The following is a 22,946-nucleotide window of genomic DNA, read 5'->3' as shown; positions in this document are numbered from 1 at the left end:
TTTGATTTCTTTGTTGAAAAATAAAACCCTCCTAATGCTCTCTTGCTGCCAATTTATAGTGTTCACCATTGAACAGGAGCTGCACTGGAGTAGCCCTATCAACACTCTGGTTATACATGCAGTAAAAAGTCTGACAACACCAGGTTTTAGTCCAAACTATTTATTTGATAATATACTCACAAGCTTTCGGGGTTAGCCCCTTCGTCAGGTGAATGGAGCGAAGGGGCTAACCCCGAAAGCTTGTGAGTATAGTATCAAATAAATAGGTTGGACTAAAACCTGGTGGTGTCAGATATTTTACTATACATGCAGGCCAGAGGCTGGGTATTCCGAGACAAGTGTCTCACCTCCTGACCATTCAGAAACTCTCCAAAATCTACAAGCTTCAAGTCAGGAGTGTGACGGAATAATCACCACTCATCTGGAAACTGCAGCCACAACAACACAACACCATCCAGGATACAGCATTTCACTGGATTGGTGCTCCTACTATTAGACTCAGTTTCTCCTGTACTGTCTACCACGCTGCAGCTGCAGTATGTGCGATCTACAGGATGTACTGGAGCAAATTAACAAGGTTATTCCTTCCCTTACAATCTCTACCAGCAAGAAGGACAAGAGCAGCAGTGGCTTGGAATCAAGCTCACCTCCACATTCCCCTCCCAGTCACACCCCATCCTCACTTGGACATATATTGCTGCTCTCTCGTCATTGCCTTGGGAATTCCTACCTCAGAGTACTGTGGGAGCACCTTCACCACAAGGACGGCAGCAGTTTAAATAGAAGGTTCCCCACCATCTTCTCAAGGCAGTTAGGGATGGGCAAGAAACGTTGGCCTTACCAGAACTGGACACATCCTGAAAATAACTCATACAAAATAGCACAGAGGAGGAGAAACTCATCCACCTGATGATTTGAAAGAAAAAAACTGAACCAATTCTCCAAAATCCTAAAACTGATGCATTTGTATCCATTCTGTCTGGACGTATACACACACAGAGCAGAGTGAAACAAGCACATTCCACCTCATTAATCAATATACACTAAAAAGGAGTGAGACAAACTCACCTTGGAGTGATCCTCTGAACAGCTCCACTGAACGGCAGTGGATAGACTCCCACATTATATACACACACAGCCTTCCACAAGCCATCCCTTCAGACCTATGGCAACACCTTTGATTGAGAAATGGGAGATAAGGGGTGAAGTGAGATTGTCTCACGTCTCTCTGAGTGCTGCTGAAGAATCAAATTCTTTTTTTGCAAGAGTACAAGAATATTGTTTTGAAATGTTATCTCCTCTCATCAATTTCTTATCCATCTAATTTGATGTCACCACCACTAAGTGCAACAGCATTTCGACACAATTCGGGGTGTGAAGAGATTTGGAGAGTTGCTGATATCAGATCACATGTCCATTGCCCTTGCTGTGCTCTGCATGGGTGTTGCTGAGATCAAGATGATAAAATGTGAGTGAGCTGAGTGTGTGTTCCAGCTCTGGCCCACTCTCTACACAACAGGATGGAGAATCTTCTCAGTGTGAAGATGGGACTTTGTCTCCACATTGACTGTGTGCTGGTCACTCAGAAGAACATAAGAAATAGGACCAGGAGTCGGCCATCTAACCCCTCCAGCCTGCCCCGCCATTCAATAAGATCACGGCTGATCTGATAGTGATTCAGTTCCACTCTCCCGCTTTCTCCCCATAACCATTAATTCCCTTATTGATCAGAAATCTATTGACCCGTGATTTAACACTCCGATTGATACTGTCATGGACAGATGAATTTGGGGCAGGCAGGTTGATGAGGATGAGGACAAATCAGGGGTGATTCTCCCAGCTCGAGCTGTGCAGCGGGCCGGGGGACATAAGCAAGTCCATTTAGCAGGCTCCCCACTGGGCACCAGGGCCTCCGTGCATCTCCTGACCCCCAGATTTCCAGGGGGTGTGTGGGTGAAAGCCATGGACACTCATCATCTCACTGTCTGCCTCCATCACACGGTTTAATTGCTGGAATAGCTCTGTGTCTCAGACAACCAATACCCCTGCAGCGAAAGAGAGGTGGGAAGAGATCAGCCACGATTTAGGATTGACCCACAGAGCAGGATCAGAGCCAACTTCTGCTCCTGATTCCTATGTTCCAATCAGGAGCAGGAGGAGAGGGAGTGACAAAGGCAGCCTCTCGCTGTTCAACACACAGAGGCCTCAGAGCCAGCAACAGGCAGCACCACAGGAGGAGCCTGGTCAGGATGAACCTACCCAGGGAAGACATCATAGGAATTCCAGGATTCCTGCTATCCCAGGAAACATCCTGGCAAACCCACACTGCACTCCCTCCATAGCAAGAACACCTTTCCTTAGATAAGGACACCAAAACTGTACATTCCAGCTGTGGCCTTACTAACATCCTATATAATTGCAGTAAAACATCCCTGTTCCTTTAATTCAAATCCTCTCGCTATGAAGGCCAACAGATTATTTGTCTTCTTTACTGCCGGCTGTATCTGCGCACTTACTTTCAGTGACTGATGCAGAACGGCAGCAAGGTATCGCTGAGTATCACCTCTCTCAATTTACACCCATTCAAATAATGACCTGCCTTCCTAATATTGCTACCAAAATGAACAACACAGTCGCTGCTCCTTGAAAAAACTCCACATTTTGCACGTTCCCAGTCCCTGTAGTCTCCTAGTCCAACCTATGCTTCCTAATTCTCTCCTAATAGCCTCATAATTACCCTTCCCCCAGCTAAAACTACTGACCCGAGGTTCGTGCCTATCCCTTTCCATCACTAAGGTGAACGTAACCGAATTGTGGTCACTATCACCAAAATGCACACCAACTTCCAAGTCTAGCACCTGGTCTGGCTCAAAGATATTAAAAAGAGACAATTTGTGGCAATGTTGATTTATCACGTTTGAACAGAATGGACTGGGTTTTGTGCTCTCTACAGTAACACACATTCAATCCCAGCAAAGCTGACGAGAGTCAAACCTAATTGTATTTTCCTTCTCTGTGTCGTTACAGAGTTCTTCCAAATTTGGGGATAAGGTTCCTGACGTAGTTACAAATATTCAAAGAACAACCATTGAAAGAACAGGTCACTTGCTCCAGGCAAAAATTGTGAGGAAGATGGAATGACTTGTTTGCTCTCTGCACATTGAGAACATCAACATGAACATGCCTTAGAGAATTCTGATTCTGCAACAAAACTGCTGCTGCAAGACCTGGAGAAATCAAGTTTTACAATTCAGGCAACTTCGCAACATTCTGAACATTAGTTCACTGAGTTTGTTATAACCGCTGACCGAAATTTCTCCATTTCTACTGCCAGTTCTCTGTTTCTATTCTTCTGATCTTTCTATAACTGTTACACTTTCTGCCCATTCCCCGTTTAGGGTAAAATTCCCTGGAGTTTCTCCCAGTGGAATCAGTAATGTAATGGTGCTGGAGCGGGAGAGAGCCTGAGGAAATGATTCCCACTTGTGTTAAGGGATGAGAGGATTTAGTTCTGAGAAAAGACTTGGAGACTTCATCAGCACAAACAGGGTCAAGGGAATTCATAGAAATCATAGAAACTCTACAGTACGGAAAGTGGCCATTTGGCCCATCGAGTCTGTACCAACCACAATCCCACCCAGGCCCTACTCCCATATCCCTACATATTTACCCACTGATCTACGCATCTCAGGACACTAAGGGTAACTTTTAGCATGGCCAATCAACCTAACCCGCACATCTTTGGACTGTGGGAGGAAACCGGAGTACCCAGAGGAAACCCACGCAGACACGAGGAGAATGTGCAAACTCCACACAGATAGTCACCCAAGCCCACACTCCAGTGACCCAAACTCCACACAGAAATGGAGACAATCTATTGATTTGAGTGAGGAATGAGTGAGGGAGTAGGAGGCAGACAGTGGGGATAATCAGTCTGTGCTCCAATTGGCAGAATGTGGCTCGTGGTTTCTCCCAGGGATCTGTATTGGGGCCTCAGCTTTTCATTCCATTGATAAATGACTGAGATGAAGGAATAGAGAGTCAGAAATCCAAGTTTCCTGTTGGGACTCAGTGAACTGACAGATTAGGTTGGGATGGGAACAGAATGTTGTCATTGGACATTGATAGATGCGATAAAGTGGAGAAAGTTTGGTTCATGTTCATAATCATTGCCAAAATAATGATGGAGAGAGCATGGAACATTTTACCAAAAATAATGGTGACAGTAAAACTGATAATTGCTCTGAAAAAGAAATGAGGTTGCTGCTTGTGAAAATATAATTTTAGCTCACCTTATCTTTCCACATCAGGAAGTGTGTTCGGTTCTCCCTAGTTAACGCAGCCAGAATTGTTTGTGAAATGATTCCAGTGTGTCATCCTCCTCTCTAACCAATCATTCATTCCATGGATCCTTCGTTGTCTGTGTAGGAACATGGGAACAGGAGGAAGTTATAGAATCCCTACAGTGCAGAAGGAGGCCTTTGTCACTGACTCTCTGACACAGCATCTTATCTCAGCCTATCCCTGTAACCCCACATATTGACTCCATTCATCCCCCTAACCAACACATCTTGGCAAACAAAGGGGCAATTTATCCTGGCCAATCCACCTAACCCGCACATCTTTGGACTGTGGGAGGAAACCGGAGCCCCCAGCCAAAACCCATGCAGACATGAGGAGAATGTACAAACTCCACACAGACAGTGACCCGAGGCCAGTCATGAACTGGGTCTCTGGTGTTGGGAGGCAGCGGTGTTAACCATTGTGCCACTGTGCCAGCCCATTTCGCGAGACTGTGGCTGATCTGTGACCAAAATCCAATGCCTTTTCAAAATGCCGGCAGTGTGGGGCGGATTCAACGGGAAAGCCCATCGACACTGGTGGGACGCTTCCCTCCACCGGGAAACATGTCATGGGGGAGGGGGGTGGAATCAGCCCATTAGTTGAGATCTTCAGATGATAAAAATCCATCAAACCCAGATTTAAACTGAACAATTTATTTCACATTAATGGCTGTTTGAGGAAGAGAGTGCAAAGTTCCAGCACACTTTGTGTGTCAAAGGATTTCAAAATTACACTCCTGAAACATCTGAATCTAAATTTAAATGATGGGCCGTGGTCTCAACTCCCGACCCAAAGGAACTGGCTTTTCTCCAGCTCTTGACCTGTTCCCCATCTTCAAAACTTTGGTGAGAATTGTTTCAGCAAAACAATCGCACACAGTAATCCTTGGTGACCACGTGTGACTCTGCTCAATCTCCAGCCCACTCACTCCAAGGCCTATATCCTAATGTGTGGTCCCTAGAACCACTCACAATATTCCAGGGATGTTCTAACTGAGACCTTCTTTAACTGACACACGCCTCCTGCACCCTGAATTCTAGTCCACTTGTTAGACAGACCACCATTCCAGTCCCTTTGCGATTATTTCCTGCACCTGTTGTGGTGAAACCAAATACCTCAGAGACTCAGCTACCCATTGGCACAACGGTGGAGGAAGCTCGACACCTGACTGTTTCACCCATTGGGTGCACACACTGCATGGAATCAGAGAGTCCTTACAGTGCAGGAGAGGCCATTCAGCCGGTTGAGTCTGTACTGACTCTCTGACAGGCCTTCTCCCCTATCCTAACCCCATACCTTTCCCATCCGTCTAACAAACACGATTGCGTGCTGACTGAGAATGAAGAGACTCGGGGCGTGATCTTACCGATGGGTCACGCCTGCTGTAGCGAGGATGGAGAACTTGGAGCTCGGCCAAATCTCTGTTTACTGCAGTGAGAGCAGAAAGTCCCACCGGTGTGAATGGCTGTAAGATTCCTGCCTGAATCTAAATCTTTTGCCTCCTTAATATCTAACACAGCAACGCAGAATCGCTGAGCAGAAACTGATAGCCGAGTTCCGCACACATGAGGACGGCCTCAACCGGCATCTTGCGTTCATGTCACATGATCTGTAACTCCCAAGACTTGCAATATCTCACTAACTGTCCTTGTTTGAGACAATCCACATCTGTGCTTCACCCTGTCTCCACTCACAGACTTGATTTCCTGTTAAGACTCACATTCCAACCATTCTCTTGTCATTGAGTTTGTGTCTAGATTTGACCTGTTTGTGAACCCAACACTTCACATACCTGATGAAGGGGCAACGCCCGGAAAGCTCATGCTACCAAATAAACCTGTTGCACTTTAACCTGGTGTTGTGAGATTACTTACTGTGCCCACCCCAGTCCAACGCCAGCAATTCCACATTATAAGAAAGCTAGAACAGGAAGTAGGCGAGCAGGGGGAGTTGCACTTTCGATGAGGGAAAACATCACAGCCGGACTGAGAGGGGATATATCCGAGGGTTCGGCCACTGAGTCTATATGGGTAGAACTGAGAAATAAGAAGGGGGAAATCACTTTGATGGGGTTGTACTATAGGCCCCCTGACAGGGTTGTACTATAGGTCAGTGGGAAATTGAGGAGCAAATATGTAAGGAGATTACAGATAACTCCAAGAGAAATAGGGTGGCAACAGTAGGGGATTTTAACTTTCCCAACATTAACTGGGACTGCCACAGTATTCGAGGATTGGATGGAGGGAAATTTGTTGAATGTAATCAGGAGGAATTTCTCATTCAATATGTGGATGGCCCGACTAGAGAGGGGGCAAAACTTGACCTCCTCTTGGGAAATAAGGAAGGGCAGGTGACAGACGTGTTAGTGAGGGGTCACTTTGGGACCAGTGACCATAATTCCATCAGTTTTAAGATAGGAATGGAGAATGATAGGTCTGGCCCAAAAGTTCAAATTCTAAATTGGGACAAGGCCAATTTTGATGGAATCAGGCAGGAACTGCCAAACATAAACTGGGGGAGTCTGTGGGGAGACAAAGGGATGTCTGGTAAGTGGCAGGTTTTCAACAGTGTCTTAATCAGGGAACAGAGTAAATACATCCCTCTTAGAGTGAAGGGCAAGGCTGGTAGAAGTAGGGAACTCTGGATAACTTGGGATAGTGAGGCCCTGGTCAAGAAGAAAAAGGAAGCACATGACATGCATAGGCAGCTGGGGTCAAGTGAATCCCTTGAAGAGTGTAGGGGGTGTAGGAATAGAGTTAAGGGAGAAATCAGGAGGGCAAAAAGGGGACATGAGATTGTTTTGGCAGATAAGGCAAAGGAGAATCCAAAGAGATTCCACAAATACATAAAGGGCAAAAGAGTAACTAGAGAGAGAGTAGGGTCTCTTAAGAATCAACAAGGTCATCTATGTGCGGATCCACAAGAAATGGGTGAGGTCCTAAATGAATATTTCTCATCAGTATTTACTGTTGAAAAATGCGTAGATGTTAAGGAACTTGGGGAAATAAATAGTAATATCTTGAGGAGTCTACATATTACAGAGAAGGACATGCTGGAAGTCTTAAAGCGCATCAAGGTAGATAAATCCCCAGGACCTGATGAAGTGTATCCCAGGACATTGTGGGAGGATGAGAGGAAATTGTGGGTCCCCGAGCTGAGATATTTCAATCATCGATAGTCACGGGTGCGGTGACTGAAGATTGGAGGGTGGCAAATGTTGTGCCTTTATTTAAAAAGAGTTGCAGGGAAAAGCCTGCGAACTACAGGCTGGTGAGCCTTGCATCTGTGGTGGGTAAGTTGTTGGAAGGTATTTTGAGTGACAGGATTTACAGGCATTCAGAGATTCAAGGACTGATTAGGGACAGTCAGCATGGCTTTGTGAGTGGAAAATTATGACTCACAAATTTGATTGAGTTTTTTGAAGGGGTAACCAAGAAGGTAGATGAGGGCAGTGCAGTTGATGTTGTCCACGTGGACTTTAGCAAGGCCTTTGACAAGGTACCACATGGTAGGTTGTTGCATAAGATTAAATCTCATGGGATCCAGGGTGAGGTAGCTCAATAGATACAAAACTGGCTTGATGACAAAAGCCAGAGGGTGTTTGCAGAGAGTTGTTTTCAAACTGGAGACCTGTGACCAGCGGTATGCCTCAGGGATCAGTGGTGGGTCTACTATTATTTGTGATTTATATCAATGATTTGGATGAGAATGTCGGAGGCATATAGAACATAGAACATAGAACATTACAGCGCAGAACAGGCCCTTCGGCGTTGCGCCGACCAGTTAAAGAACAATGACCCTCTAACCTAAACCAATCCCTTTTCATCCATAAACCTATCCACGGATCTCTTAAACGCCCCCAAACTAGGCGCATTTACAACTGCAGCAGGCAGGGCATTCCAATCCCTCACCACCCTCTGGGTAAAGAACCTACCCCTGACATCCGTCCTATAACTACCTCCCCTTAATTTAAAGCCATGCCCCCTCGTGCTAGCTTTCTCCATCCGAGGAAAAAGGCTATCACTGTCCACCCTATCTAAACCTCTAATCATCTTATATGTTTCAATGAGATCCCCTCTTAGCCGCCTTCTTTCTAGCGAAAACAACCCCGAATCCCTCAGCCTCTCCTCATAGGACCTCCCCTCTATACCAGGCAACATCCTGGTAAACCTCCTCTGCACCCTCTCCAAAGCCTCCACATCCTTCCTATAATGTGGGGACCAGAACTGCACACAGTACTCCAAGTGCGGCCGCACCAGAGTTCTGTACAGTTGCAACATGACGCTGCGACTCCTAAATTCACTCCCCCTACCAATAAACGCCAAGACACCGTATGCCTTCTTAACAACCTTATCTACTTGATTCCCTACTTTCAGGGATCTATGTACACATACACCTAGATCCCTCTGTTCATCCACACTATTCAGAGTCCTCCCGTTAGCCCTATACTCAACACATCTGTTATTCCTGCCAAAGTGAATTACATGGTTAGTAAGTTTGCAGATGACACCAAGATTGGTGGCATAGTGGACAGTTATCTCTAATTGCAATGGGATCTTGATCAATTGGGCCAGTGGGGCGGACAAATGGCAGATGGAGTTTAATTTAGATAAATGCGAGGTGATGCATTTTGGTAGATTGAACCAGGGCAGGACTTACTCAGTTAATGGTAGGGCTCTGGGAGAGATACAGAACAAAGAACGAAGAACAAAGAACAGCACAGCACAGGAAACAGGCCCTTTGGCCCTACAAGCCCACGCTGCCCATTTTAACACTCAGTGAGTGCCTTATTCCAATCCTCCTTCTACCTACGACTTTTGTCTACATCTCGTGGACTCCACAATAAAGGGGGTGCAAATTTAGGGAATTATATGTGTGCCAGATTAAGGGAGGTCCAATTTAGGGACAATTTATTTACACCAATCAGCCTAAAAGCATGTTTTTGGGGTGTGGGAGGAAACCGGAGCACCCGGAGAAAACCCACACAAGCATGGGGAGAATGTGCAAACTCCCGCAGATGTTGACCCAAGTTGGAGATCCAACCCGGGTCCCTGTATCTGCACAGCAAACAGTGATAGTCACCGAGCTGTCGTGTTGCCCGTCAGTTGGTCCAGTTTATAGGTACACTAACGACGTGAAGCACTAGGCAACTCTCGAAGCAACATCCAAGAGCAGCCCTCGCACGACCCACCGCGTGTATGCCCCTTGTTGGACAACAAGGCGGACCCAATCACCTGTGGATGTAAAAAGAGACATCAATAAACATACACAGCCTTTACAGACATTAACGGAAGATCCCCAATAGCTTCAACATAAGGGACAGGTGAGCCTTAAAATTTGTTGGACGGCCGATAGGAATCTATTAGTTCCCAGGAACGTCCTGAGGCTCTTGATCTTCAACTAGAACATTCTTTTGTATCCCTCCATCTCCAGTTTGCTCATGTACCTATCTAGGTAAGTCTTAACTTAGGTAAGAACAAAGAGGGGTACAGGTTCATAGCTCTGTGAAAGTGGAGTCACAGGTGGACAGAGTGGTGAAGAAGGCATTCAGCAAGCTTGGTTTCATTGGTCAGAACACTGAATACAGGAGTTGGGACGTCTTGTTGAAGTTGTACAACACATTGGTAAGGCCACACTTGGAATAGTGTGTACAGTTCTGGTCACCCTATTATAGAAAGGATATTATTAAACTAGAAAGTGTGCAGAAGTGATTTACTGAGATGCTACCAGGGCTTGATGGTTTAAGTTATAAGGAGAGGTTTGTTAGAGTGGGATATTTTTCTTTGGAGCAAAGAAGGCTGAGGACTGATCTTATAGAGGTGTATAAAATGATGAGGGACATCGATCAGCTAGATACTCAATATCTTTTCCCAAAGATAGGGGAGTCTAAAACTACAGGGCATAAGTTTAAAGTGAGAAGGGAGAGATACATAAATGTCCAAAGGGGTTATCATTTCACACAGAGGGTGGTGAGTGAGTATCTGGAACAATCTGCCAGAGGTTGTAGTAGAGGCGGGTACAATTTTGTTTTTTAAAAAGCGTTTAGACGATCACATGGGTAAGATGGGTATGAAGAGGTATGGGCCCAAATGCAGGCAATTGGGATGAGCTTAAGGTGGCGTTCACAAGCTGGGCCGAAGGGCCTGTTTCCATGCTGTAAACCTCTATGACTCTGATTCACAGCAATGGGGGCAGGGATGTCCCAAGGAGGCGGCACTCGGAGGATTGTTGGAGGCCACGGATCTGCTGAAGCTCAGTCACCCATTTTGGCCGGAATAACAGCAAAATGGACTGTCATTGAAATGGTAAAAGATTGCAGCATGCTGCTGTGCAGAGGGATCTGGGTGTCCTTGTGCAGGAATCCCAAGGAGCTGGTTTGTACGAGCAGCAGGTTATTAAGAAGGTAAATGGAATTTTGTCCATCATTGCTAGAGGGATGGAGTTTAAAAACAGCGAGATTATGTTGCAGCTGTATAAGGTGCTGGTGAGGCCACACCTGGAGCACTGTGTACAGTTTTGGTCTCCTTATTTGAGAAAGGATATACTGGCACTGGAGGGGGTGCAGAGGAGATTCACTAGGTTGATTCCGGAGTTGAGAGGGTTGGCTTACGAGGAGAGACTGAGTAGACAGGGGCTATACTCATTGGAGTTCAGAAGAATGAGGGGAGATCTTATAGGAACATCTAAGATTATGAAGGGAATAGAAAAGATAGAAGCAGGGAAGTTCTTTCCACTGGTGGGTGAAACTAGAACTAGGGGGAATGGCCTCAAAATCAGGGGAAGCAGATTTAGGACTGAGTTGAGGAGGAACTTCTTCACACAAAGGGTTGTGAATCTGTGGAATTCCCTGCTCAGTTGAGGCTCCCTCATTGAATGTTTTTAAGGCAAGGGTAGATAAATTTCTGAACTGTAAAGGAATTAAGGGTTATGGTGAGTGGGCGGGTAAGTGGAGCTGAGTCCATGAAAAGATCAGCCATGATCTTATTGAATGGCGGAGCAGGCTCGAGGGGCCAGATGGCCTACTCCTGCTCCTTGTTCTTATGCTCTTATGTCAGATGGAGGAGGCGATGGCACAGTGGTATTATTGCTGTACTATTAATCCAGAAACTCAGCTAAACCTCTGGGGACCCGGATTCGAATCATGTCACAGTAGATGGTGGAATTTGAATTCAATAAAACAAATCTGGAATGAAGAATCTACTGATGACCATGAAACCATTGTCGAAAAAACCCATCTGGTTCACGAATGTCCTTTAGGGAAGGAAATCTGCCGTCCTTACCCTGTCTGATCTACATCTGACTCCAGAGCCAGCAATGTGGCTGACTCTCAACTGCCCTTGGACACCTAGGAATGGGCAATAAATGCTGGCCAGTGATGCCTGTGTCTCCTGAATGAATAAAGAAACAGATGACCAGCCTCTGGATTTGGTCAGGCCTCAGGTGTTGCAGCCACAAAGGCAAAATCGGGAAACTATTGAAGAGAATGCTGAAGGGGAAAATGAATCTCTGCTTGGAGAGGCGAGGCTTGGTCAGCGAGAGTCAGCATGGCTTTGGCAGGAGAAGGTCACGCCCAACGAATGTGATGGAATTTTTCGAGTCGCTGACCGGGTGTCTCGATGGAGGGAGGGCAGCTGATGTGATTCGTACGGATTTCAGCAAAGCTTTTTGGCAAGGTCCCACGTGGGAGATTTATAAAGAAGGTAATAGCACAAGGGAGATGGGCGAGTTGGATCCTCAACTAACTTAGTGTCAGGAAACAGAGAGCAGCGGTAGAAGGCAGTTTGTGTGACGGGAGGCCGGTGTTCGGTGGCGTATCACACGGATCAGCGCTAGTTCCCTCATCATTTGTGATAAATATAAACCAGATGGATGGGAATGTGGGGGTAAGTTTGCAAATGACAGGAAGGATGGTTAATAATGAGAAGGTTTCAGGTTGCAGGCAGATTAGTAACTCTAATCAGTAATCTGTAAACTGTCTGTGCTGTTATATGCTCTGTCTGAGGCCAGAACTCTCCACTCACCTGACGAAGGGGCAATCCCCAAAAGCTTGTGAGTTTACTATCAAATAAATCGGTTGGGCTTAAACCTGGTGTTGTCAGACATCTTTCTTTCGGTGGCTGAGACAGAGGAAGGTGCCGGCAAGAGCCGAGCTCCAGAGGTGGTTAACAACAGTGGATTCTGTATCATCGGCTGCTGAGGAACCCCTGACAGAGTCACAGTGTTCCACAAGGCTCCCTCTGTCTCCGGACTGGCTGATGTTATGAATTGTTTTCTCCGATGTCCCTCCTGTAATATTGTTGTTTCTCTGTCTTTGTGGTAACTGTTTCTCTTTGATTCATCATTGGGGTGGAAGGAGTGTGGTGAGGGACGATCCTTTACAGGCCCATTACAGACTGGTCAGAACCAATAGAAAGCGAGCACAGGAGCCTGGGCCTATTGGGAGTGAGGTTGTGCGTCCCTGGGGGCTGGAGGTTGCAGATGGAGTGAGGGTGTAGTTGGGAGTAGACCGAGAGTCAAACAGTTACAGAGGTTTACAGCACGAAAACAGGCCCTTTGGCCCATCTTCTCCATGCTGACCTTTGTTTAAACACTAAGCCAGTCCCAGTTGCCTGTATTTGACCCATATCCTTCTGTACCCATCATACCCATGTAACTGTGTGAATGCTTTTTAAAAAACAAACTACTCCTACCTCTGGCAGCTTCTTCCAGACACTCACCACTCTCTGTGTGAAAAAAATGTCCTTCTGGACCCTTTTGTATCTCTCTCCTTTCACTTTACACTGACGCCCTTTAGTTTCATGTTCCCTACTTTTGGGAAAAGATTTTGACTTTCAACCCCCCGCACCCCTAATATTCCCTTTAAACTTTCCCCCCTTTACCCTTAACCCATGCCCTCTGGTTTTTTTCTCCCCCAGCCTCAGTGGAAAAAGCCTGCTTGCATTCTCTCGATACCCATCAAAATCTTATACACCTCTATCAAATCTCCCCTCATTCTTCTACGCTCCAGGGAATAAAGTCCTAACCTATTCAATCTCTCTCTGTAACTCAGCTTCTCAAGTCCTGGCAACAAACCTTCTCTGCACTCTTTCAATCTTATTAATATCCTTCCTGTAATTAGGTGACTAAAACTGTACACAGTACTCTAAGTTTGGTTCACCAATGTCTTGTACAATCTCACCATAACATTCCAAGTCTTATACTCAATACTCTGATTTATAAAGGCCAATGTACCAAAAGCACTCTTTATGACCCTATCTACCTGTGATGCCACCTTTCGGGAATTATGTATCTGTATTCCCAAATCCCTCTGTTCCGACCTGTAACTTCACATTAAAAGGCCATTTTATGTTGAAGTGGACCAAGAATACTCTTAATAATCTCTCCTTCAATGTCAGTAAAATGAAGGAGATTGTCATCGACTTCAGGAAACATAATGGAGGACACGCTCCTGTCTACATCAAAGGTGATGAAGTGGGAATGATCGAGAGCTTCAATCTTCTAGATATCCAGATCACCAACAAACTGTCCTGGTCCCTCCAAGGCGGTGCTATAGTTAAGAAAGCCCAGCAATGCCTCTACTTCCTCAGGAGGCTTGGGAAATTCACGTGTCCACTACGTCTCTCACCAACGTTCACAGATGCACCATAGAAAGCATTCTTTCTGGCTGTATCACAGTTTGGTATGGGCTCCTGCTCTATCCAAGACTGCAAGGAGCTACAAAAAGTTCTGAATGTAACCCAATCCATCACGCAAACCCGTCCCCCACCCATTGACTCTGTCTACACTTCCCACTGCTTCAGCAAAGAGCCAGCATAATTAAGGACTCCACACACACCGTCATTCTCTCTTCCACCTCCTTCTGTCGGGGAAAAAGATACAAAAGTCTGAGATCACGCACCAACTGACTCAAAAACAGCTTCTTCCCTGCTACCATCAGATTTTTGAATGGACTTACCTTATATTAAAACGATCTTAGTCTTCACCCTATCTGTAACTGAAACACTCTATTCTGCACCCTCTCCTTTCCTTCTCCTCTGTGTTCCATAAATGGTATGTTTTATCTGGATAGTCCACAAGAAATAGTATGTGTCACTGTATCCCAACACACCCCACACAACCGGAAGGATGTTGATGCGTTGGGAAGGACGCAGAAGAGATTTATCAGGATGTTGTCTGGTTTGGGGGATATGGGGCCCGATTTTACCAAAAATTCACACCCATTTCACGTAGCCCAAGACACCCCACCTCACTGTTAAACACCCGGCTAATCTGTAAATTGGTTTGTCCATTTTGATTGTTCCGTCATTGTTATATTTCTCTGTTTTGAACTTGATTACCGAGTCTACCTCTGAACTGATTGAATTTTTTGATGTGAGCGACACAGTTTGTATGATTGAATCGCGTGAATGTAAAACAGACTGAGCGTGGGCAATAAACAGAAATGGAGGTAGCAGTGTTAGAATGTCTGAATTCGGAACAGGAGGAGGCCATTCAGCCCCTCGAACCGACTCATTTGATCTGATTGTGGCCTCAACTCTGCTTTCCGATCTGCCTCTTCATTTCCTTTCTCAATCCAGAAGCTGGGGGGTGGGAGAATGGTGGCATGGTGGTTTTGTCACTGGACGAGTAATTAAAAGACCCAGGTTAACGCTCTGGGGACCTGGGTTCGAATCCCACCACGGCAGATGGTGAAATTTGAATTCAGCTAAAGAAAATCTGGAGTTAAAAAGTCTTATGATGGTTGTTGTAAAAACCTATTTGGGTTCACTAACGTCCTTCAGGGAAGGAAGTCTGCCACCCTTACCTGGTCTGACCAACACGTGACTCCAGCCTCACTGCAATGTGGTTGTCTCTTAAGTTGCCCTCTGAAATACACTCAGTTCGTGGGCAATTAGGGATGGGCAATAAATGCTGGCATTGCCGACATCCCCTGAATGAATTTTAAAAATCTAACTCGGCTTTCGATGGGAAAGAGAGAGTATTCACTCACTGAGAGAGAAAAGAAATCTCCGCATCACCAGCTTAAACTGGAGATCCCTCATTTCTTCTCATTAAAGTCTTTGAAAAGGGTTTCTCTGAGTATTTACCCTGTCAATCCTCTCTGGATCTTCTTTGTTTCAATAAGAGCATCTTCTAAACCCCAGCAGATCTAGGCCCATCCTGCCCAATATTCCCTCATGAGATTAAGCCCCTTCATCCCAGGAATCATCCAAGTCACCCTTTCCTCAACTCCTTTCCATTCGGAGAATGTTCCTCATTGGTGCTGAATGAAAACATGTTTTTAGAACGGGTTTGAATGGGGGAGCTGGGCTAACCACACTTAGAAACAAATACTCGAGCATTCTGACTTCTTTCGGGATATTTTACATTCTTTCTTTCTAAGGTGGGCTGGAGATAAAATCACCAGGACTGATTGATCAAATTCTAGGCCTGGAGCCTGACCCGTGGGACTTTCTGACTCCCTGATGGGCTGTTGATATGACTAAAATTCCAGTGCACCTCCACAAGCGCATTTTTCTCAGATTCAATCGAGTTTGATGACCTTCCCCCCCCGGTCTAATCCATCCAAAAGCACAGACGTAGATGTTTGAGTTCCTCCCTCATCTTAACTGTGGGCCAGGTTTGTCTGTGTGAGGAGAATTTCATCAATTTTATCTCATGAAGGAATCAAGTTGCGGAGAAACTAAGTCCAGTGCAGCCGTCAGTTTGGAACCGGTTGCAGAGAAAAGGCCAGCCTATGATGGTCATAGATCAGAAAATCCTACAGTGCAGAAAGAGGCCCTTCGGCCCATCGAGTCTGCACCGAACACAATCCCACCCAGGCCCTACCCCCATCTCCCTACATACTATACCCACTAATCCCGCTAACCTAAGCATCCCTGGACACTAAGGGGCAATTTCTTAGCATGGACAATCAATCTAACCCACAGAACATAGAACATTCCAGCACAGTACAGGCCCTTCGGCCCTCGATGTTGCGCCGACCAGTGGAACCAATCTAATGACCCTCTAACCTAAACTATTCCAATGTTATCCATATGCCTATCCACTGACCATTTGAACGCCCTTAAAGTTGGCGAATCCACAACTGCTACAGGCAGGGCATTCCACGCCCTTACTACCCTCTGAGTAAAGAACCTACCTCTGACATCCGTCCGATAATTACCACCCCTTAATTTAAAGCTATGTCCCCTCGTGTTAGCCGTCACCATCCGAGGAAAAAGGCTCTCACTGTCCACCCTATCTAATCCTCTGATCATCTTGTATGCCTCAATTAGGTCACCTCGTAACCTTCTTCTCTCTAATGAAAATAACCTCAAGTCCCTCAGCCGTTCCTCATAAGACCTTCCCACCATACCAGGCAACATCCTGGTAAACCTCCTCTGCACCCTTTCCAACGCCTCCACATCTTTCTTATAATGCGGTGACCAGAACTGTACGCAATACTCCAAGTGCGGCCGCACCAGAGTTTTGTACAGTTGTAACATGACCTCACGGCTCTGAAATTCAATCCCTCTACCAATAAAAGCCAACACACCGTACGCCTTCTTAACAACCTTATCAACCTGGGTGCCGACTTTCAGGGAGCTATGCACATGTACCCCAAGATCCCTCTGCTCGTCAACACTACCAAGAGTCCTTCCAATAGCCCTATATTCTGTACTCCTGTTACTCTTACCAAAGTGAATCACCTCACACTTTTCTGCATTAAACTCCATTTGCCACCTCTCGGCTCAGCTCTGCAGCTTATCTATGTCCCTCTGCAAACTGTAACATCCATCCTCACTGTCTACAACTCCTCCAACTTTGGTGTCATCAGCAAATTTACTAACTCATCCTTCTACACCCTCATCCAGGTCATTTATAAAACTGACAAACAGCAGTGGCCCCAAAACAGATCCTTGAGGTACACCACTTGTAACTGAACTCCAGGTTGAATATTTCCCATCAACTACCACCCTCTGCCTTCTATCAGCGAGCCAATTCCTGATCCAAACTGCTAAATCACCCCCAATCCCATGCATCTGCATTTTCTGCATTTGCCTACCATGGGGAACCTTATCAAAGGCTTTGCTAAAATCCATATACACCACGTCAACTGCTTTACCCTTATCCACCTCTTCGGTCACCTTTTCAAAGAACTCGATAAGGTTTGTGAGGCACGACCTACCCTTCACAAAACCGTGTTGACTTTCCCTAAACAACTTATTTCTCTCTGTTATTTTTTATTCTCTCTATTATCTTTATTTCCTCCCACACATCTTTGGACTGTGGGAGGAAACCGGAGCACCCGGAGAAAACCCACACAGACACGAGGAGAATGTGCAATCTCCACACAGACAGTGACCCGAGCTAGGAATCGAACCCAGGTCCCTGGAGCTGTGAAGCAGCAGTGCTAACCCACTGTGCTACCGGGCATACGTTGGAAGAATCCATCGACAGCACTGATTTGTAAGAATGCCAAAGAAAAAAAATCAAGTCATAATTGGCCAACGCTCCTTTCCCAATGCGCATAATCTGTACTTTATTTTATTATCCAGGGTGGCACGGTGGCACAGTGGTAAGCACTGCTGCCTCAGAGTGCCAGGGACCAGGGTGTGATTCCCAGCTTGGGTCACTGTCTGTGTGGAGTCTGCACATTCTCCCCATGTCTGCGTGGGTTTCCTCTGGGTGCTCCACTTCCCTCTCACAGTCAGAAAGACGTGCCGGTTAGGTGCATTGGCCGTGCTAAAGTGTCCCTCAGTGTATCCAAACAGGCACCGGAATATGGCGAGTCGGAGATTTTCACAGTAACTTCATTGCAGTGTTAATATTAGCCCACTTGTGACACTAATAAATAAACTTTACAAAAGGAACGGTAAATATCAGGGTAATTCTCTGATCCTCAACCCTTACAGTTTAACTCATTGTTAGCACGGTGCGCTAACTTTAGTCTCATTTTAATTTCAGATGGGACGAACATGTGGAGAAAGCCACTTGTACATAAGAACATAAGAAATAGGAGCAGGAGTCGGCCATCTAGCCCTTCGAGCCTGCCCCGCCATTCAATAAGATCATGGCTGATCTGAAGTGGATCAGTTCCACTTTCCCGCTTTCTCCCCATAACCCTTAATTCCCTTGTCTATCAGAAACCTATCTACCCGTGACTTAAATATATTCAGCGAGGTAGCCTCCAACACTTCAACGGGCAGAGAATTCCAGAGATTCACCACCCTTTAGGTGAAGAAGTTCCTCCTCAACTCTGATCTAAACTGCACCCCTCCTTATCTTGAGGCTGTGCCCTCTAGTCCTGCTATCTTTTCTAAGCGGGAAGAATCTCTCTACCTCTACCCTATCCATCCCCTTCATTATCTTATACGTCTCGATAAGATCCCCCCTCAGCCTTCTAAACTCCAACGAGCACAGACCCAGTCTATTTAGTCTCTCTTCATAGACCAACCCCCTCATCTCCGGTACCAGCCTAGTGAACCCCCTCTGCACTCCCTCCAAGGCCAATATATCCTTCCGCAAGTGCGGCGACCAAAACTGCACACAGTACTCCAGCTGCGGTCTCACCAGTGCTCTGTACAGTTGCAGCAAGACCTCCTCACTTTTATAATCTACCTGTATTTTAGCATTTTCTACAGAGTGACTTCTCAGCCCACTTACAGGGAAAACAGGATCAATGGGGAATCAGTACTGGAGATTTGACACTTCCGGATGATTAGAGGGCTGAGTAACGAGTTCTGGATAAACTCAGAACGGTGTTCAATCTTCCTCGAACGATATCAGTGATATCAGCCGGGATCAATCCTGCAGTGTTGACACCATCAGTTCGAAAAAGTAAGTATAAAAGTTCTTGTTTCTTTGTTTTCTTCAGTTAATTGTAAATAAGTCAATGGAATTAAAAAAAACACCCTTAATGGTTCCAGAGGCCGGAATGTTACGGCCGTTTGTGCAAATGTGGGTTCAAGAAGGCAAATTCCCGTGAGATTCAAAAACAGAAACGAGATTGTCCCTGTCCCACTTCACTGCAATAGCAAGGTTCCTTTTCACAAGGTCCATGGGGGAATCACTGATTGACCTCCCTGTGAGGCTGGTTGAGTGTGAGTTCCCCTGGTAACAGGCAGTGGCCTGGACAGCTGAAACTCATTACCTGAGTCTTTTATAAGGCAGGCCCAGGACTGGGCCTGCTGACCTGCAATCCCAGGCGGACAGTAGTGTGCGTATAGCACGGGAGTGGGTTTTACTTTGCATTCTGTAATAAACTACGTCCCTTTCCAGTCAGGCTTCCTGGAACATTACACTGACAATTAACGTCCACTTTTATTGCTTAAGAACCCGATTTGCAAACTGACCGGTATGAATCAGTGCGTTGGTGAAGTCTAACTGCCGGCTATTGGTCAGAGTCAGTCCATTCATTCCTTCACTGCGCTGGCATCAATGTTTTGTGCATTTGGGCACATTATTTGAAGGAACCGATCACTTCAAATGAAACTAAATTCATGGAAGGAAAAGATCATCTTGCTGATTTGGAACAGGAAGACTCTCAAAGTGATTGCTGACAGCGTTTATTATATTGCTCAACATCACCAGTACATGCAGCCCATTGTCCCTACACGGGTTGGATGATGTGGTTCATACATTAAATACACAATGGGATTGCTCTTTACGTGAAGCTATAAGAATGTGCAGAAACTGTTATTATTCCATGTTTTAAGATTGCAGCAGGAAGTTAAAGCAATGGTGTAGAAAGGGGTAAACAGCGGCAGCAATGTTCCATCATTCTTTCAGAGGGAGTTTGATGAATCTCTGGTTTAACGCTGGCCTCCTTACACGATTGGATAAAATGCATAAGTAGCAATTCCACAGTTATTCCCCCTGTCCTTAGCAATTTTGACGTAACCTTGATCACCCCAGCTTGTTCCCCAACTGGAAAATAAGGTAAAGAATGACATTGACGTCACAGTTCTGTTCAATTGGCAGGATTTTTAACCAGGTAAGGACGGCAGATTTTCTTCCTTAAAGGACATCAGTGAACCAGATGGGTTTTCCCAACAATTAACATGAGTTTCATGGTCATCAGTAGATTCTTAATTCCAGATATTTTTTATTGAATTCAAATTCCACCATCCACGTGGCGGGATTCGAACCCGGGTCCCCAGAACATTAGCTGAGTCTCTAGTTTAATAGTCTAGCGATAATCCCACTGGGCCATCACATCCCCAAACTGGATTGGAGAACTGATGCTTTTAACACTGGAAATTCAATGGTACTGCGGGAATGTGATTGAGATCTTAAAAATAATTGAGAGGTTAGATTGTGTCCAAGCATTTGGGTTATTTGAGTCAGATCAAACTGTCAGATAAAAACACAAATGAAAAGTGGAGCTTGTTCAAGGAACAAAAACTGCGTGTCCTTGGTAGGTATGTCCCTGTCAGGCAGGGAGGAAATGGCTGAGTGAGGGAACCATGGCTCACAAAGGAGGTTGAATGTCTTGTCAAGAGGAAAAAGGAAGCGTATGTAAGGATGAGAAAACATGGTTTAGTTGGGCAACTAAGAATGAGTTAGAAAAAGGGCTTAGGAGAGCTGGAGGGGGCATGAGAAGTCCTTGGCGGGTCGGATAAAGGAAAACCCCAAGGTTTTTTACTCTTATGTGAGAAATAAAAGAATGACCAGGGTGAGGTTAGGGCCAGTCAAAGATAGTAATGGGAAATTGTGCACAGAATCAGAAGGGATAGGAGAGGCGTTGAATGAATACTTTTCTTCAGTGTTCACTAAGGAGAGGGGCCATGTTTTTGAGGAGGAGAGTGTGATACAGGCTGATAGGATGGAGGAGGTAGATGTTCTGAGGGAAGATGTATTAGCAATTTTGAAAACCTGAGGGTTGATAAGTCCCCTGGGCCAGATGGGAGACATCCTAGGATACTTTGGGAGGCAAGAGATGAGATTGTGGAGCTTTAGCTTTGATCTTTGGGTCCTCACTATCCACGGGGATTGTGCCAGAGGACTGGAGAGTGGTGAATGTTGTTCCTCTCTTCAAGAAATGAAATAGGAATGACCCTGGTAATTATAGGCCAATTAGTCTTACTTCGGTGGTAGTAAGTTAATGGAAAGGGTCCTGAGAGATAGGATTTATGACCATTTGGAAAGATGCAGCTTAATCCGGGATAGTCAGCACCGTTTTGTGAGGGGTAAATCCTGCCTCACAAATTTGATTGAATTCTTTGAGGAGGTAACTAAGTGTGTAGACAAAGGTAGAGCAGTTGATGTTGTACACATGGATTTTAGTAAGGTGTTTGATAAGGTTCCCCATTGTAGGCTCATGAAGAAAATAAGGAGGTGTAAGATAGAAGGAAATTTGGCCAATTGGATAAGTAAATGGCTATCTTCTAGAAGACAGAGGGTGGAGGTGGAGGGAAAATTTTCAGACCGGAGGCCAGTTACCAGCGGTGTACCACAGGGATCAGTGCTGGGTCCTCTGCTATTTGTGATTTTTATCAATGACTTGGAGGAGAGGGCTGAAGGGTGGGTTAGTAAATTTGCTGATGACACCAAGATTGGCAGAGTAGTGGATGAGGTGGAGGGCTCTTGTAGGCTGCAAAGAGACATTGATAGCATGCAGAGCTGGGCTGAAAAGTAGCAGATGGAGTTTAAACCTGATAAGTGCGACAAACTTGAATGTGGATTACAGGGTCAATGGCAGGGTTCTGAGGAATGTGGAGGAACAGAGAGATCTTGGGGTTCATATCAACAAATTCCTGAAGGTTGCCACTCAAGTGGATAGAGCCGTGAAGAAGGCTTATTGTGTGTTAGCGTTTATTCAGTAAAAAGTCTGACAACACCAGGTTTTAGTCCAACCTATTTATTTGATAATATTCTCACTAGCTTTCGAGGGGACAGCCCACCTGACGAAGAGGCTGTCCCCTCGAAAGCTAGTGAGAATATTATCAAATAAATAGGTTGGACTAAAACCTGGTGTTGTCAGACTTTTTACTGTGTTTACGCCAGTCCAACGCCGGCATACCCACATCATTAGTGTTTATTAACAGGGGCTTAAGAGCTGTGGGGTTATGCTGCAACTATACCGGACCTTGGTGAGACCACATTTGGAATATTGTGTTCAGTTCTGGTCACCTCACTATAAGAAGGATGTGGAATCATTGGAGAGAGTGCAGAGGAGATTTACCAGGATGCTGCCTGGTTTGGAGGGTAGGTCTTTTAAGGAAAGGTTGAGGGAACTGAAGCTTTTCTCTTTAGAGCGGAGGAGAATGAGAGGCGACTTAATAGAAGTTTATAAGATGATGAGGGGATAGATAGAATTAACGTTCAGAGACTATTTCCCCGGGTGGATGTAGCTGTTAGTAGGGGGCATAAGTGTACGATTCATGGTGGGAGATATAGGAGGGATGTCCGAGGTAGATTCTTTACTCAGGGAGTGATTGGGGTGTGGAATGCACTGCCTGCTGTGATAGTGGAGTTGGACACTTTAGGAACTTTCAAGCGGTTATTGGATAGGCACATGGAGCACACCAGAATGATAGGGGTGGGTTGGCTTGATCTTGGGTTCAGACAAAGCTCGGCACAACATCGAGGGCCAAAGGGCCTGTACTGTGCTGTAA

General features: G+C 45.6%; 1 protein-coding gene across 1 annotated transcript in view; it reads right to left on the bottom strand.

The window, feature by feature from the left end:
* Positions 1 to 19,953: 19,953 nt before the first annotated feature.
* LOC145358887 (procathepsin L-like) overlaps positions 19,954 to 22,946 on the bottom strand; it is a 28,366-nt gene continuing 25,373 nt past the window's right edge. Inside the window, exon 7 of the mRNA XM_080213262.1 lies at positions 19,954 to 20,256. Coding sequence (XP_080069388.1) covers positions 20,157 to 20,256 — 100 coding nt within the window. The 3' untranslated portion in view covers positions 19,954 to 20,156. The remainder of the gene's footprint in view (positions 20,257 to 22,946) is intronic.

The sequence above is a fragment of the Carcharhinus amblyrhynchos genome, chromosome 26, assembly GCF_965287045.1.
Source record: "Carcharhinus amblyrhynchos chromosome 26, sCarAmb.v2.hapA, whole genome shotgun sequence".
Classification (NCBI taxonomy): domain Eukaryota; kingdom Metazoa; phylum Chordata; class Chondrichthyes; order Carcharhiniformes; family Carcharhinidae; genus Carcharhinus; species Carcharhinus amblyrhynchos.
The sequence above is the reverse complement of the archived record's forward strand: the minus strand, read 5'-3'. Positions and strand labels throughout refer to the sequence as shown.